This window comes from Lycium ferocissimum, chromosome 10 (assembly GCF_029784015.1).
Source record: "Lycium ferocissimum isolate CSIRO_LF1 chromosome 10, AGI_CSIRO_Lferr_CH_V1, whole genome shotgun sequence".
Taxonomy (NCBI): domain Eukaryota; kingdom Viridiplantae; phylum Streptophyta; class Magnoliopsida; order Solanales; family Solanaceae; genus Lycium; species Lycium ferocissimum.
The window spans coordinates 5,740,098-5,755,668 of record NC_081351.1 but is presented as its reverse complement, the minus strand read 5'-3'; the positions used below and the strand labels follow the sequence as shown (position 1 = coordinate 5,755,668).

Here is a 15,571-nt window from a genome sequence, read left to right as displayed (position 1 = left end):
ATTAACTTTGACAGCCCGACTGAAAAACCTAAAAGGCAACATAGCTTACTACCACTTCCACGATGAAATAATCACCTCCACTTTTTTTTCTTGCTAGCTAGGGAAGGCTGCAACTGGTAAATTGTCCGACTGGTATCACAGACTATTACAAATTCAGCAACAATTGCAAATAAAACATGGAAGATCTAAGGCAATAAAAAATCACAATCAAAGCAACAAATAATCACCATCTATAATTTAATCTTTGAACCATCCCACCATATAAAGAATTCCAATATGACTGGACCAAAACTGTGACAAGAACGTCGGGCGTCTCCCTGACGACCCTTGCGTAAAACTCATTTGATGAAGAACAACTCTCAGCAAACCATTATAACCAATAGTCCATCCTCTTACTGAAGGAGGACTCAAATGCAACACTTCTAATATACACTTTCTACAAAAAAGAGAAGGGTTTCTCGCCATTGCTCACTCTTTCAACCAAAGTGACAACAGGCTGATGCATGACCTCAAAAGCCCAAATGAATGATGTCTATGAGAAAGAATTGATAACAAAATATTTGATACACACGAAGCTACAGCCCAGCAGCTTTCATCGCATTGGAGAACAGTTGTCACCCTCCACAACACTACGATGATAGAATGGATTGCAATGCTATCTGCTGCTGAGGCTGCAATGAAGACCATGTTGAGGCCAGGGTGGCTGGTGGTAATGTTTGCTGAAGCTGCCTAAGCAGATTAATCATCCGACTGGCAGTTTGCTCGGTAGCAAGGTCCTTACCGGTACATAGAACCTACAGAAGAAGCATATATGCAATTACACAATGGCAACGGCTATATGAAAATCAATACGATGAAGTGAAATTCAATAGGACAATCACGTTAGCTGATCAATCAACCATCTATGGATGCAAAAAGGGGGGAAAAAACCCCAAAAAAGAAAAAGAGAAAAAATGCGTTTCACTGGAGCCCCCAAATAAAGAGACCAGGGAGCGGGTGTTCACCCATATCCTCTCCCCACTTCCCCCACCCACCAAATTAAAACAAAAACGCAAACCACCAATTGAAATTTTCTATCCAACCACTGGTTCAAAATGGGGAATCTAATATAAAGACTACTACCTCTCTACCAAAAATACTAAACCTATACAAGAAGCTTTAATAACTCACCTCAGCAAAAACTGACACAATTTTTGGAAGGTACTGATTGTTAGGACCCAGAAGTTCTCCGTCTGACCTGCAAGCAGGAAAATATGGTAAAATCTAAAGACTAGAGAGACATCACAACATCATATGACATGTTGGCAAATTTGAATTAACGCAGATCCGGGAATGTCAAAACATGTCAAGATGACTCAGACCAACCAGCCATAGATCAAAGTAGCATGCAACTCTTACATAGACGGGGTTTAATGACAAAAATCACCCTATATTAGAAGGTATATCAAGCTCTTTCTAAATAATGGAATGAAAAATGCAGCAAAAGGGCTAGAGGATTCACACAACTGAATCCAATTAGCTTGGGATTAAGATGCAGTTGTTGTCGTTGTATGCGTCAAACTTAATCGAAGATATGATCAACCAAACTGTAGCACATAGCTCCATTGGGACTCCTAAAAACTGCCTAACTAAGTTGGGATTTTGAAAAGCTACTCCGAATATTTAGCTCGGTTAAAAGTAGATAATTTTTTTCAGTTCTGGAACAGCGCAATTTATTTGCACTTGTGCAGCTAATAATATTAACAATAGAGATGCAGGGTATTTGGAGAAAAAGAGAACTGCTGAAAAAAAAAGTTTGACAACATATTGTTTGACAGACCCGAAACAATAGCTGGAAAAGGCATGGTCTGTTCATAAAATTTTGAAAAACAAAGGTCCATATCAAGATTTTCCACCATCTCTCAGGTAAGAGAAAAGGCCAAAGGTTAAAGGAAACTCATATAATACCTTTCAACCATTGAACAAAGTTGGTCATGAACAACCTTGGCCTCGATCAGGTCACCTTTTATAGGCAGGCAATTCAACCAAGCAGGAACAACCTGCCAAAAGTCATGACAATAAGACATTTGAAAAAATTATAACAGGGTACTAGGTAGTAGAGAAAAATGAATTCTTTACGTGCAAAGGCTACATAGGTTAGATAAATTATGACGTGTGAGCAACAGATTTAAAAAATCAAGCGCAATTACACTCAGGAAAGTATAAATTTATCTTATTTTTCAAAGCTAAAGAACAAAGAGAAACTGATGATTGATCTAGTTTTTGCCTCCGCAACTCAAAAAAAAGGGGCAACAACACGAGTTACTTATTGAAAAAGTTTCACAGCCAGTCCAATAGTTCTTAGTCTGGAAAGTAACTACATTTTGTATCATTATAAATAATCGTAGAAGTTACAAGCACTTCAGAAAATCACAAAAGCAATGATTATCCTGTTTATGACTTGATGCAAGCACTGAAGTTGAGTACTCTATCTCAGGCATATCGTAGTGATGAACATACAAGCATATCTAACAAAGAAGCTTGGGATTTCCAGAAGACCATACCTGGGCTGAGTCAATACTGTCACGATGAAACTGACAAATCTTCCCCAGTGCTGAAACAGCATTATCATATGCCATTACATTCTCTGGTTGAAGAGCACTGGGATGCCTTATAACTATGTTGAGCCTTGAAAGAGCCTCTGAATTATTAAGGTCACAAAATAAATCGAGATAAGAACGAGGTACCCCCATTGAAAAATCCGAGCAAATAGTAAAAAAGGAACAGTATTAAACACCATCTCAACTAAATTATACCTCCAACAAGAGGTTTGAAAACAGAACCCCCATATTCTGCACATACACCAAGTCCATAAACAGCAGCCTGAAAAAATCATTGTTCGGACTTCAGATAAATATAACAGCATGTGCTACTGAAAAATGCTACAACCATTAAACGCATACAAACCTGGCGGACGTCCGGGCTTTCATCATTGCATGCTTCCAAGAGGAAAGGCAGATATGTGTCATAGTACCTATTTTGCACAAGAAAAAACAGTCAAATCTAATACTTGGAATACTACCACTCAATTAAGATAAAGCCATGTAAATAGACTTACTTTAGAGCTGCTTCACGGCACTGCTCTGCAATGTCATCAAAAATACAAATCGCAATTCTCCTTTCTTCAGCTGTTTTATCCTTGCCCTTAATGGATGTGGGGGGGAAAGGATAATGGAAAATTGGAGTTATATAACAAAATGCTAACAGCATACAAGAGAGTTGTATCAAATAACATGAGGTGATCCTTACCCACATAGGCATTAGATATGATGACAGTTCGTCAAAGAAAGGCAAGAAGGCTGCCTTGAATGTCTTGATCAGTGTGCCCAATATTTCACCAACCTGACCAAAAGAGAATGAGATTCGATTAGTCAGATATATTATAGATTCCAACTTTTGAGATTTTTATAAAGATACACCACTTCAACTTATCTATAAACTTCAATCAAACATACTTGGTCAAAAACTTCTTCTTCTTGCTCATTTTCCTCCTTGAGCAACTCACTTTCCTCGGCATCAAAGTCTTCAGCTTTGGCCCTTTCTACACGTTCTCGTTTTCGACTTGAACTGGCTGTGATGACCTGTTTTATCTCGTCCACAATGCTTCGGACCTGACCTTCATCCAGGAGTGGTCCAGAGATCTGGAAAAAACAGCAGAGAAGGATTCTTAATAAGATTAAACATCTGATGCCCCACATGGAATACTGACAGAATCATATATTTCAAGATGCATTTAGGCCTTCTGCAAGTTCAAAAATCATTTCACAGTTTCTAGTCATTACTTCTGGAAATCATGCTCTGGGTTCCTAGTCCTCACGCCTTGTTCGTCTCTAATCCACTTTTCTTCAATAGATAATGAATTTTACAGGCACATTTTTACTTCTCTGACATATTGTCAGCTACAGAGCTACCACCCCCGCTTCTAGCAGTTTTCTAAAAGGTGGTGTCAGGGCCACCAGTAATATGATGCTATCTAAATAATTTTGTATGATGATATGAAATGAGTTTAAATGAAGAAGAGGGGATTCATATAGCCAACCCCAACTTGATTGGGACTAAGGCATGGTAGTTGTTGATGTTGGTGTCCTAGCCAGCTTGCATGCACCTCAATACTCCTGCTTCTAGCTTTGACTAAACTAATGTGACAATATTATTCGATGAATAAAACCTAATGGAACATTCAAACACCATAGCCTCAACTGGCCATTGAGCTGTCTAGATTTGCTTTTTATTTGGGCGGGACACTGGGGGTGAGGGCAGAGAGGCTCTAGGATATAAAAAGCCTCTTTTTTCAGTCAATCTACCATCAAGTTAAAAGAACTGTGAGTGACATTTCCGGTTCACTAAGTTTTCTATCAAGGTCTTCTGTAGAATTAGAATGTGCACTAGTTGGAGTCCATGCATAAATGGTATTTAACAAGATAATTGATCATGCATGTTGCAGTACAGTATAGCATATATAGATGAATCTCTAGCTTCCCATGTGAGAGCCATTCTTCATTAGCTACATGTAATCAAGCCAAAAGAAAGAATTTAAATGACTAAAAACAGTAAACATAAATGGCCATATAACAACCACAATGAGAACGAATGCTGCAGAGGCTGACTTTCTCATCTTACTGATCACTTAAGAAAAATAGTTTTACAAATACAAGCTTATAATTTTAAAGCATCACAAGAAATCAACAATCTTAAAAGAGTAACCAACCTGCACACACTCATTCAATGCATCTAACATACTTGCACAGATTTCGGTATCAGGCTCCTGCACGAGATAGCAACCGAAATGTCGGAAAACTTTCAACCCCAACGCCTGTACAATAATCACTTTCTACAGAATAATGAACACCATAACAACAAATAACTAGAGAGGTCAACCTTATGCAAAGCTTCAACCAAAGCTGGAATAATATAGTCTGATAATTGCTTGACATAGGCCTCATTTCGGCCCTGAGCAATCCCTTTCTCTACAGCAAGTTTAGCAGAACGTAACAGCTCCGGCATTGCTATAGCCAATACAAAATAAAATATCAGTCTTCTCCCAAGAAAAATCAATAATTGGACAACTAAAGAAACCCAGAGAAAGGTATAGATAAATAAGAAATCTCACCTGACACTGCTGCTTTCCTGACTTCCTCATGGAAATAGAATTTGAGAAGTGGAACTAACGTTGGAGCAACCTATATAATGTATTAATGTCCTTGTTAAACACAATTTAACTCAATAGTATGTACGAAAGAATATGTAAGTGATTGTTAATGCCAACCTGATCAATCCATGGGTAGAAACCTTCCTTCAGCTCATCAGCATAGCAGCATAGCATATTACAAGCTGTAGCCTTCTCCTCTAAGACACTGGTTTTGATGCCTATCCTTTTATCCCCAAGAGTTATGGTCTCCATACTGCAAGACAAGAATCTTAATAAGATCTGACAAAACTCCAACATGGTAACCAGTAATAATGGTGCCGATACAATTCATACCATAAGAGCAACAAAAAGAAAAGAAGGAATAGTTCATAGACATTTAGAATATATAGTTAAAGCTGTTCCATGTCAGAACTCCTGAATGTAAGGATGAAGTTATCCGCTTTTCTAAATTGTATTAAGAAATGATAGTTTGATCCAAACCATGCAAAATAAGCACGTTGTACGTTTGGCATGTGACCTTTGTTTTCCAGAAACTTATGTGAATAGACACAACACAAACCACACTACCCATGCCTATTTATTTAGGCCAAATACATAGATAGCCATTTAAACTTGGCATGAATGTCATTTAGACACACCTTCTCTTCAGACACCTTATCTTCAGCCATGATGAGTTGAACAACTTTAGTTGAGAGAAATGTGTGTTGGATACAAAATGCTGATGTGGCAAACCATGTGTATGTTCTGAGCGTGTAGACATAGCTTCACGCTTCTTTTTCATCTAAATTTCTCATTCTCCTCTTAAGAAAAATGAAAACCCCTAATTCTCCCAAACTCCACCATTATCTACTGTTTTTGGCCCATCAATTATAGTATCCAACTCTTGACTCTTTGTGAGCCCTCGGCAATGGTTTTTCAAGTCTTTTCTCTTCTTTTTTTGTTTCTGATTTTAGCCTCTTCATTCTTTCTCCCTACTGATAATTCGTCCTTTATGAGTAATTAATAGTTCGAAGGAGCATAGGTGTTGTAAAACCAGTCACCCAAATAAATCTGTTCTTACGAAGTAACTGTATCATGGTGGAGAACTAAGAAGAAACTCATTTGCAATTGTGGCCTTGATCTGGGATTGGACCTTGCAGAATTCCTTTCATTTTCGTGCTTATAATTTTACCAGTTTGGGCTCTGCTCCTTGTCCATCATTCGCCCAGTGATGAAGTCATTTTTAGTTTGTCTAATTAGACTATGTTTCTTGATCGGCTGGATTACAGCAACGTTCCTTGGTTTGCTTTTAATTTCTATGTCGGACAGGAAAAAGCGGTACCTTTGGTGATGGGGGTTTGACAATTTGGGGTTGCAATGGTAAAACATTTGAAATTCAAGCAAAGAAGAAATGAATCTATAGTTGTTGCCTTGAATTTTTTTCTTGATAGTACTGTTAGTAATGACCCATAACTTGGGACACCAAGTTGCTTGCTATTTTCTGAAGGGTTGATGATGACGACTAAGGGAAGGGTTCTATTTTTGGGATGAAGAAGGTAAAGAGAATGGGGTATGGGCTGGAGAAGCATTATTTTCATACGAGATATTTTATGGGATGACATGTCTTTTTATATGACACGTATCTCTATTTCATGAGACACATTTTTGTCATGTGAAAGTGTACAACTGGTCACAACTAAAGTTAAGGTGTTTAAATGACATTTCGTGCCAGTTTAAGAGGCTATCAATGTATTTGGCCAATTATTTAACTGGCATGGAAAAAAGTTACTAGGGTTTTCTCTTTTCGAAAGCTGTGGCAAATATTTCAACAATTTTATAATTTTTACCCAAAATTTTCTCCAGAAAATAAAATTCAAAATGACAAGAACCGCCAGCTGAGAGGAACTCAATCAGCAGGAACTTCATAATTGAAGGTATAAGGCAAACTTCATTGAGAAGATCTTACCTATCATCATCTGAGTCATCAAGTTCATTGTCTGAATCTGCGGATGATATGGTCACATCAGGCTTTAGTTGAGCAGACTGAAGTAAAGGAGGCATGACTACACTCATGTAAGGCAGGAAATCCTGTCCCAAGCACTTGCAAAGCCTGGCCCATGCCTACAATGAAATCAAGAATATAGTGATGACAGAGTTGAGATAAGTTCTGTGTTTGCGGAATCAAGGAATGAACCCAAACCTGCAACATATAACTAGTAGTAGGGTCATCCGTCTCCATTTGTGATCCTTGAAGTGACATAAGCACTTCCATAACCTGTAAAGACGATAAAGTTAAGCACAAGTGTAAGTGTCAACGTACGCTTTTTGAATGTACTCTTTTCCAGCTTTTAGTTGGCATACATCGATAAACTTTACTCCATCAAAAAAGTTTCAAGTGTAACTGTGTAAGCAATGAGCTAAAAATTGAACTGATCACAGTGGAATATATGAATGAGGGCCAGCTTTTTGCAAGGGCATTAATATATACATCCAACGATGTAAAATTAAAATCTTATTCATTAAAACTGGGCAACATTGTTCTGTATTGTCATGCTGACCTGCTTAGCATCATCTCTGAATTTGTCTTTACCAACAGCCATCCCAACCAAGCTTATGCACTCCATGGCTTTGGCTCGAAGCATACGATTAGATTTATCGTTCGCACTTACCAGGATCGTTTTCAAGTATGGCATTACAGCGTCATAGTACTTCTGGAAGTGCTCCTGTTGAATATAATACAGGCAATTGTAGTCCAAAATGGAAGTCGAAATAAATGGAATCAGAAAAAAACTGTAACAAGTTAATACCTGGGATGAATCAGCCACCGAAGCCAAAGCAGTTAATGCTCCTTCTTGCACCATTTGTTTTCCGTTCTACATTTCAGACAATAACAAAGAGCAGAAAGAAATCATGAGCGTCACTTTCCAGTAGAAATGATATGACACCACATAATCTCTTGTGGAATACCTGTAGAAGTACAAGCAGTTTGCTAACTATTCCATCTAAATAAGGTGTCAAAATTTCTGGTGTGCAGTTCTCACTGAAGTTGAGGACAGCTGACGCAGCATGTGCCTGTGAATCAAGGAAAAGAAAAAGGCAAAACCATAATTTAACTGCATTGACAACCAAATCAAGCAATCACATGCATAAGCACCATAACCAACAGTAATGCATAATGATATGTTCAGTAAGTTCCCATAAAAAGTGTAGTTGAGAAAATTCACCATTACCAATGATTAATCAGGTAGTAAAGACATTCGGTTTCACCAATAATTGATCAACTATGGCCACATATAAAATAATAAAGCAATTTATCATTCTTTCCACAAGTGAACAACAATCAGCTGCACCTCAATCCAGATTATGTTGGGTTCAACCTAAGTGCCTGCTCTGCTCTATTCACACCTGTTTCATTTCATCACTAGATAACCTGTCCTTAATGCAAATTACTAGTTCTCCAGAAACTACAGGTGCTTTAAGAATCACTCTATCCGTACAAGGGCAAAAAAGTGGCTAACCATAAATTTTAAAAAAGAAAGGGATAACTTCTGACCTAGTGTAAGTGTAACAGATAAAAACAGCTACATCATAATCTCAACTAATTGGTGTCATCTATATAAATCCTTCATTCCCATTATGTTTTTTCTTAAGATGGATATAAGCAAATAAATAATCCAACGGGGATGAAACCAATACTGTAAAAAGATATATACTTCTTGCTCACGTTATTAAGCATTATCTTACGCTGCTGTTCAGGAGGGGCATTTGACAAAGATACAACATCTACAACGGGTTCAGAAACCACTAGGACACACCTGTACTCGTGGATTTTGGAAATCATCCATAGCTGATGCCAATGCTGGCAGTACTCTGCTGTGGTACTGTACTTGCAAATCTGGCCCCAAGTCAGTAGACAACTGGCCAATTGCATTAATAGCTGCCCATCTCACTCGAGGATGAGGATCTTGGAAACAGCTCAAAACCATGCTCACAACTTGCTCCAAATTCTTAATCATTACCTATTACAGCAAAAAAAAAAAAAAAAAAAAAAAAACACGGAATTAAAATCAACAAACAAAGCAAAATAAACAAGACTTAAATTGACAAACAGACAGAAACCGGGCAGATGCGTGAACTGTCTTCAACTCATACACAAATACTTGCACGGTTGGCACCAATGAACAGGTCACAAGCCAACACTAGTCCGGTTAGTTGACTCGTAAAAGTAACCAAATGGCCAATGAGCAGAAACAGTAAATGAGACAAGTAACCATTCAGCAATGATAATAGAAGCAAGTAATAAATGAACCAGCACTAAGCACCAAATTTCTGCTATGATGAGTCTAGATTCATCAAAATTCACTCCTAATAAATTCTCCCTCCACCCTAATCTATGTGACACCTACTCTTTCTAGAACATCCTAAAGTGTTTGACACAATTCCATTTCTATACAACTTTTACAATTTCAACAATACATATTAATTATACTATTCAGAATTTAATTTTGACTCCAGCAGACTAATATTTAGTTAACATATCCTTCCTCTATCACTATATATGATGTAAACACAAAAGAATAAACATCATTTCTACTCCAAGCCGGGGAATTTGAATTTCCCCATGACCTATTTGCAGAATTCAATTAAAATATTTAAAACGATTCTATATTTCCACAACATACTAAACTCTTACATAACCTTGAATCAAGAGAAGAGTACAAACAGAGGCGGCTCCAGGATTTTATTTTTATTGGTTCAATCTTTAAGGCATTTAGTACTGAACCGATTATATTTTTAAAGTTATAGGTTCATATTTAGTATTTGTTGCAATTTTAGTGAATTTACCACATAAATTTATAGTGTGCACAAAAAGTACTGGGGTTAGATGAACCCGCTATCCGTGAGCTGCATACGCCCCTAAGTACAAAGACAAACAAATGGAAAATTACTACCTTTGTGCAACCTTCAGCAATCTGAGCAAGTGCAATAAGCGCGGCATGGTGCTTTTGCCATTCGGGCGCAGCCAAGTAAGGAGGCAACTGCTCGGACGCGACAGGAACAATAGTACTACCACCCAATGCGATGGCCAATCGATCCAAACATTCCTGACCGACACTGTAATTACTCGTCTCCCCCGCATCCTCGTGCTCGACTTCCGCGCTATGCCAAACAGGCTCATCCTCAATATCAAGCAACATCTTCATCAAAATAGCAAACAACCTACTAATAAACTGCGGCAATTTCCTCATCATTCCAGGCGCCCTTTCCCTAGCCTCAGCCAACGTTATAACAAACTCGATCGCCAAATGCCTCGTCCCTTCCTCCAAACTCTCCGCCTCGGCTATTTGCAACATGGCGCCCACCACATCAACGAGCTGCCTCCTCAAAAACCTCGGCTCTGTCCCAGCCAACTCGATCAACAATTCCAATGCCTCTTGGGCAGTGGCCTCTTGTCCGCTATTCAAAGCCTCGGTCAACGTCTTCATCATTGCGGGCAATAGATCCTGAAACCTATCCCTATCGTTTGAGCTCGATAAACACTGAATAAAATTAACCACAGCACTCAATCCAGCAATCCTCACATCAGGATTCGGCGAATTACTCAAAGTGTTCATAAAAACCGAATGCAAATCCTTAATATAAGGAACCAACATCTCACCTACATACTGCGCTAACAAAGAGAAAATCAAAAACGCAGATTCCTGCAACTTGGGTAATTCCGAAGTAACACACTGAAACATAAAGGGTAACAATTCAGGCCATTTATTCTCAGGTAAAATAGAAGAAGCTAACTCCGACACAGTATCACAAAGCTTCTTGATAATCGATTTCGATTCCTCGCGTTGGATGCATGTTAACAGCACCGTTTTTATACCTGACTGAGTTGACTCGGTGAGTTTAGGCCAAATAAAGGAGTCGTCACGTGTGAGGAGTTTTCTTAAAAGGATTGCTGACATGGCACGGGCTTCGTGGTGAGGCGAAGAAGTGAGGAGATTGGAGAGTTTGAGAGATAGAGAGTTAGGGTCGTTTTGTTTGATGAGATTGAAGATTTGTTCAGCTTGAGATCGTTGTTCGTTCGAAGGGGACATTAGATGAGAGATTAGGGTTTCGAAGGGGGTTGAATCGGGACCAAGGATTGCAGCGAGCTGTTGAGCTTGTTGCTGCTCGGCAGAAGCCATGGCTGAATGTGGATATGGTTTGATGTGGAGAAGAAGGAAGGGTGGCGGTGTGTTATTGTGAAATTGGGGTTTTGGTTTTTTATCTCACACACTGACACAGGGAAGTGTGTGTGTCGCTATGAATTTATAGCGTGAAATATTTGGACTTGCAAGGAAATGGAGAGAGGGGGGGGGGGGGGGGGGGTATTGGGAGGGCTTTTGGGTTTTGAATTTTTTATTCATTAAATATTAAAACTTAAAAAGAAAAAGAATGAATATATGGGCTACACTAATCATATGTTTTCAGACAAACTTGTTTGACAGTAGACGTGGGCAAAGTTCAATCGAAATCCGTTTTTTTTTTTTTTTTTAATGTGGATACAATTTCGGGTTTAATTTTCAAAATTTTCTGATTGAAATTCATATTTTGAGATTTAAACTTTTATATAGCATGTCTGGTCAATTTTAGCAAGACGAAAATGCTTATTTAGAGAATTTACATGTTTGATCAAGCTTTTAGAAAAGAAAAAATATGTGTTTTTGAGTAATAGCATAAGTTGTGTCGCTATGAATATATAGAGAGGCGTGAAATACATTTTGGTTTTTGGTTTTTGGTTTTTGAATTTTTTATTTATTAAAAATAAAAATTAAAAGAAAAAATATAGGGAACTTGTTGTAAATAATATAAATGTGGAAGTCCATAACTTCTTGATGTTATTCCACCATTATGTGTAGTAATATCCACACTAATCTTCCCCACCTTCTCAAGGGTAAATGACATGTTTATGACACCCTTTACTGTTACCCAATATAGCCCTATAATAAATATAAATAGGGACATTGAGAATGATATTGTACACACTTTGATTTATTTGGAAGAAATAAGAAGCATGTCTTGTCTCTCTTTATCTCTTTATTGTTGTTCTTACTTTCATCTTTTGATATATTATACTAACTCTGTTGAGTTGATTTTACAATACGTTATCAGCACGAGGCTCACAAATTGAACAAAATCTTAGAATCAAATGCACTCATTCAACAAGAAAGATTTGTCAGTGGTATCTAAGGTGAGATGAATGAAGGAAAGTAGATTCACAAAGCATTTTCACCCAAGAGACAATCAAGTGGCAATATTTTAAGGGTTCAGGGTGAGTCTCAGGATACTTTAGCCTATTACGCGATTGGTTGAGGATAATATGGTCGATTCAAGTCTCATCGCACTAAGAGGGTAGGACATCGGGTTAGAACAACGATGCACCATGATGATAAAATATTGGGTTCAAGTCCCAATTGAATATGGCCTAACAAGTCTTTATATAGGTAAGACGTCGGGTTTGAGTCCCGATGCAATATATTGATAATATAATGATGACTAAGACAAACTAATGTGCATTTAATGAAAAATTGTGCAACCCGTACCACTTGATATGCTCCATTCCGTGAGGGGAATGTGGTAGTTGTCACGCCCCGAACCATGGCCTAGGCGTAACATGGCACTCGGTACCTAGCTGCATGTAACCAAGTGAACCCATAGGTTGGCTGAATCAACATGTGATATCAAAACACACAAAAGTGCGGAAATAATACTAACATATGCTGACCTGCTAAAGGTCTGACTGTAATATCATAAATGCGAAAATACTGAATGAGTCTGAATAAGTAGCCAACATGGCTAACACAAATGCCTGTTAACATCTGACGGAGATGTAGTCTATAAAGCCTCTAAAGTATACTGAAAGCATAACTATCTAACCGGGACAAGGCCCCGGCATACCCAACTAACTGACATAATGTAATGACTAAGATGTGATAACGCCCCGAAGGAACTGGGCTTACCAAGTAGCTGATACGAGCAAGTCCTAGCTAGGAGAATCGTCAACCTGTAAATCGTAGCTTGCATCGCAAGATGCAGGCTCCCAAGCAATAAAAGGGACATCAGCACATTTGAATTGTACTGGTATGTAAAGCAACTGAAAGAAAGAACTGCAAGTACATGAAACTGAAACTAATATTTGATACTGAACTAAACATAAGAAGTAAAGATATGAATATTTCCTGTGTCTGAATGAAGCATCACCTGTGTAACTGATCATATAATCTGTGGCCTAGGGCCCAATAAATGTGCACAAATCTGTGTCCTCAGGACCAAGCAATTCGTATGCATAAACCGTGGCCTAGGGGCCATAATACATATACAGGTGTTCAACATTAAGCAATTCATATTACTGAAACTGAAAGCTAACTGATAGCATGATAATGATTACTGATTATGGAACGTAAGCCAACAACTGATTATACACTGACTGAGACTCACGTGGTGTCAATGCACAAGTCTATAATGATTACATACTGGGTTCATAATATTTAAAATGATGACCATGAACGAATTATGAAACTGTCCCTAGAAGATAGAAGTTCTACACTTGTTCATGAGAACTAGGGTTAATTCTGAGTCAATTACTGATAAACATGAAGAACGAGGACTAGGGAGAATCATAAACATTCCTTAACGTAGATAGTTAGCCTCACATACCTTTATACGCTCTAAAACTCGTAACTATTGATCTGAACTTGAGAAGAATCCCAAAAGCCTAAGTCTTGAACCCTTAGATGGGTTTTCTTGAAAACCCTAGGTTAAGAACAATGAATTCTTGCTTAACATTCATTAACATATGTTAGAATCCACTTGGAATAGGTTGGGATTGCTTACCTTAGTATTCTTAGTGATGAAAAAGAAGAGCAGGTCGTCCTAGGGCTTGGAGAGTTGTGAAAAGTGGGAAATAAAACTGAAGTCCCATATTTATACTATTCACTGAAGCTGGAAAAGTACAAGCACAAAGTACATCCCGTACTTTGAAGTACGGTCCGTACTTGTAGCCCGTACCTGGATTATCAAAATCTAGTAGCTAGGCTAAGATCGCTTGGAATGTACGGGACGAAACTACGTCCCGCACAATTTGCCTGTACCTCGATGGCAATTTCCAGAAACTCCAACTTTTCCCAAGGCAAAGTACGGCCCGTACCTTGAAGTACAGCCCGTCCATTTTGACGTAGCCCACACTTTTACCGTTGAAACCAAGTTTTCAATTCCAACACTTTCATCTCAGTTTCTAAGTCCTGAATCATAAATGTAAGCTAGTTTAAAGGTACTGGGTGTGACAATATCTCCCCCTTGGGATCATTCGTCCTCGAATGAGAGATTGTGGTAAAAACGGAACTAATAAGAACATGTATACACTACTGTCAGGAATACATGAATACTGAATTGAAGGAGTACTGAACTGAATAACTACTAGACTGACTGAATGAACACTGAATTGAGTGATTGCTCAACTTGACTGAATACTGGTAACATGGAAATTAAAACATGAGGTCTGAATAGGAAGGTTAATTACATCCAACATGATCTACTGGCTCTCTAAAGAGATGAAAATATTTGGACTTCATGTCCTCTTCTGCTTCCCACGTAGCTTCTTCAAACTTCTGACTCCTCCATAACACCTTTACTGAGGCTACTTCCTTAGTTCTCAACTTGCGAACTTGACGATCAAGAATAGCCATAGGGATCTCCTCATAGGTTAGGCCATCCTTAACCGTTATAGTATCAGCAGGAACAACCGACAACGGGTCTCCCACACACTTCCTAAATATAGACACATGGAACACAGGATGAACGGCAACCAACTGTTGTGGCAACTCAAGCTCATAGGCTACTTGATCAACCCTTAGCAGGTTTCTATAAGGTCCAATATATCTGGGACTGAGCGTTACACCTCGAAAAAATTTCATGTCGTCATGTGGTAGGTAGACTAACGTAGGGTGAGATGTATGCGATGTCCCTACAAGTAAGAAAGGTTACTTAACGAATCTAATTAAGATTCCAACGACGTTCGAGGCAAGAAGAGAAAGTTCATTGTTTTGAAAAGGGTTTGTAAAGTATCGAGCTAATGTTGATTTAATAACGTCTTAAGGGAAAGTTATAATGCTCCTTAGATTGTTAATAAAGTGTTAAACAAGAGCTAAGAATGTTCCATAAGGATGGGAGATCAAACGAAATGACGAAAATAATTTCAGAAAAGTGGAGTTATACGACTACTTATACGGTCCGTATAACTTTTTACGGTCCGTATAAGGGTCCGTATAACCCAACAGAAAAGATGTTTTCCCTGATGGTGAAATACAGACACTTATACAAACCGTATAATGTTATACGGACCGTATAAGGGTCCATATAAGTCTCGACGAG

The 15,571-nt window shown here is 38.3% G+C and overlaps 1 protein-coding gene across 1 annotated transcript; it reads right to left on the bottom strand.

Annotated features, from left to right (window-relative positions):
• Window positions 1-201: 201 nt before the first annotated feature.
• On the bottom strand, window positions 202-11,458 carry LOC132035536 (uncharacterized). Its single transcript, XM_059425829.1, has 20 exons — window positions 10,120-11,458; window positions 8,983-9,186; window positions 8,135-8,239; window positions 7,975-8,040; window positions 7,726-7,890; window positions 7,368-7,442; window positions 7,134-7,288; window positions 5,306-5,441; window positions 5,150-5,219; window positions 4,918-5,045; window positions 4,748-4,804; window positions 3,495-3,680; window positions 3,289-3,381; window positions 3,098-3,183; window positions 2,947-3,013; window positions 2,796-2,862; window positions 2,544-2,680; window positions 1,948-2,039; window positions 1,171-1,237; window positions 202-794 (listed from the first exon to the last, which is right to left on the bottom strand). Exons 1-20 carry the CDS (start codon window positions 11,344-11,346, stop codon window positions 630-632), a joined length of 3,348 nt encoding a protein of 1,115 aa, XP_059281812.1. The 5' UTR covers window positions 11,347-11,458; the 3' UTR covers window positions 202-629.
• Between the last annotated feature and the right edge of the window lie 4,113 nt (window positions 11,459-15,571).

What these genes read in the sequence shown, in the direction of transcription:
- LOC132035536 (XM_059425829.1), bottom strand. Translation starts at nt 11,346, where the DNA reads ATGGCTTCTGCCGAGCAGCAACAAGCTCAACAGCTCGCTGCAATCCTT. An exon ending in CTACTAGTTATATGTTGCAG is followed by an intron (nt 7,289 to 7,367) that starts GTTTGGGTTCAT and finishes ATTTCATTGTAG; the next exon opens with GCATGGGCCAGGCTTTGCAA. An exon ending in TCTACCCATGGATTGATCAG is followed by an intron (nt 5,220 to 5,305) that starts GTTGGCATTAAC and finishes TACATTATATAG; the next exon opens with GTTGCTCCAACGTTAGTTCC.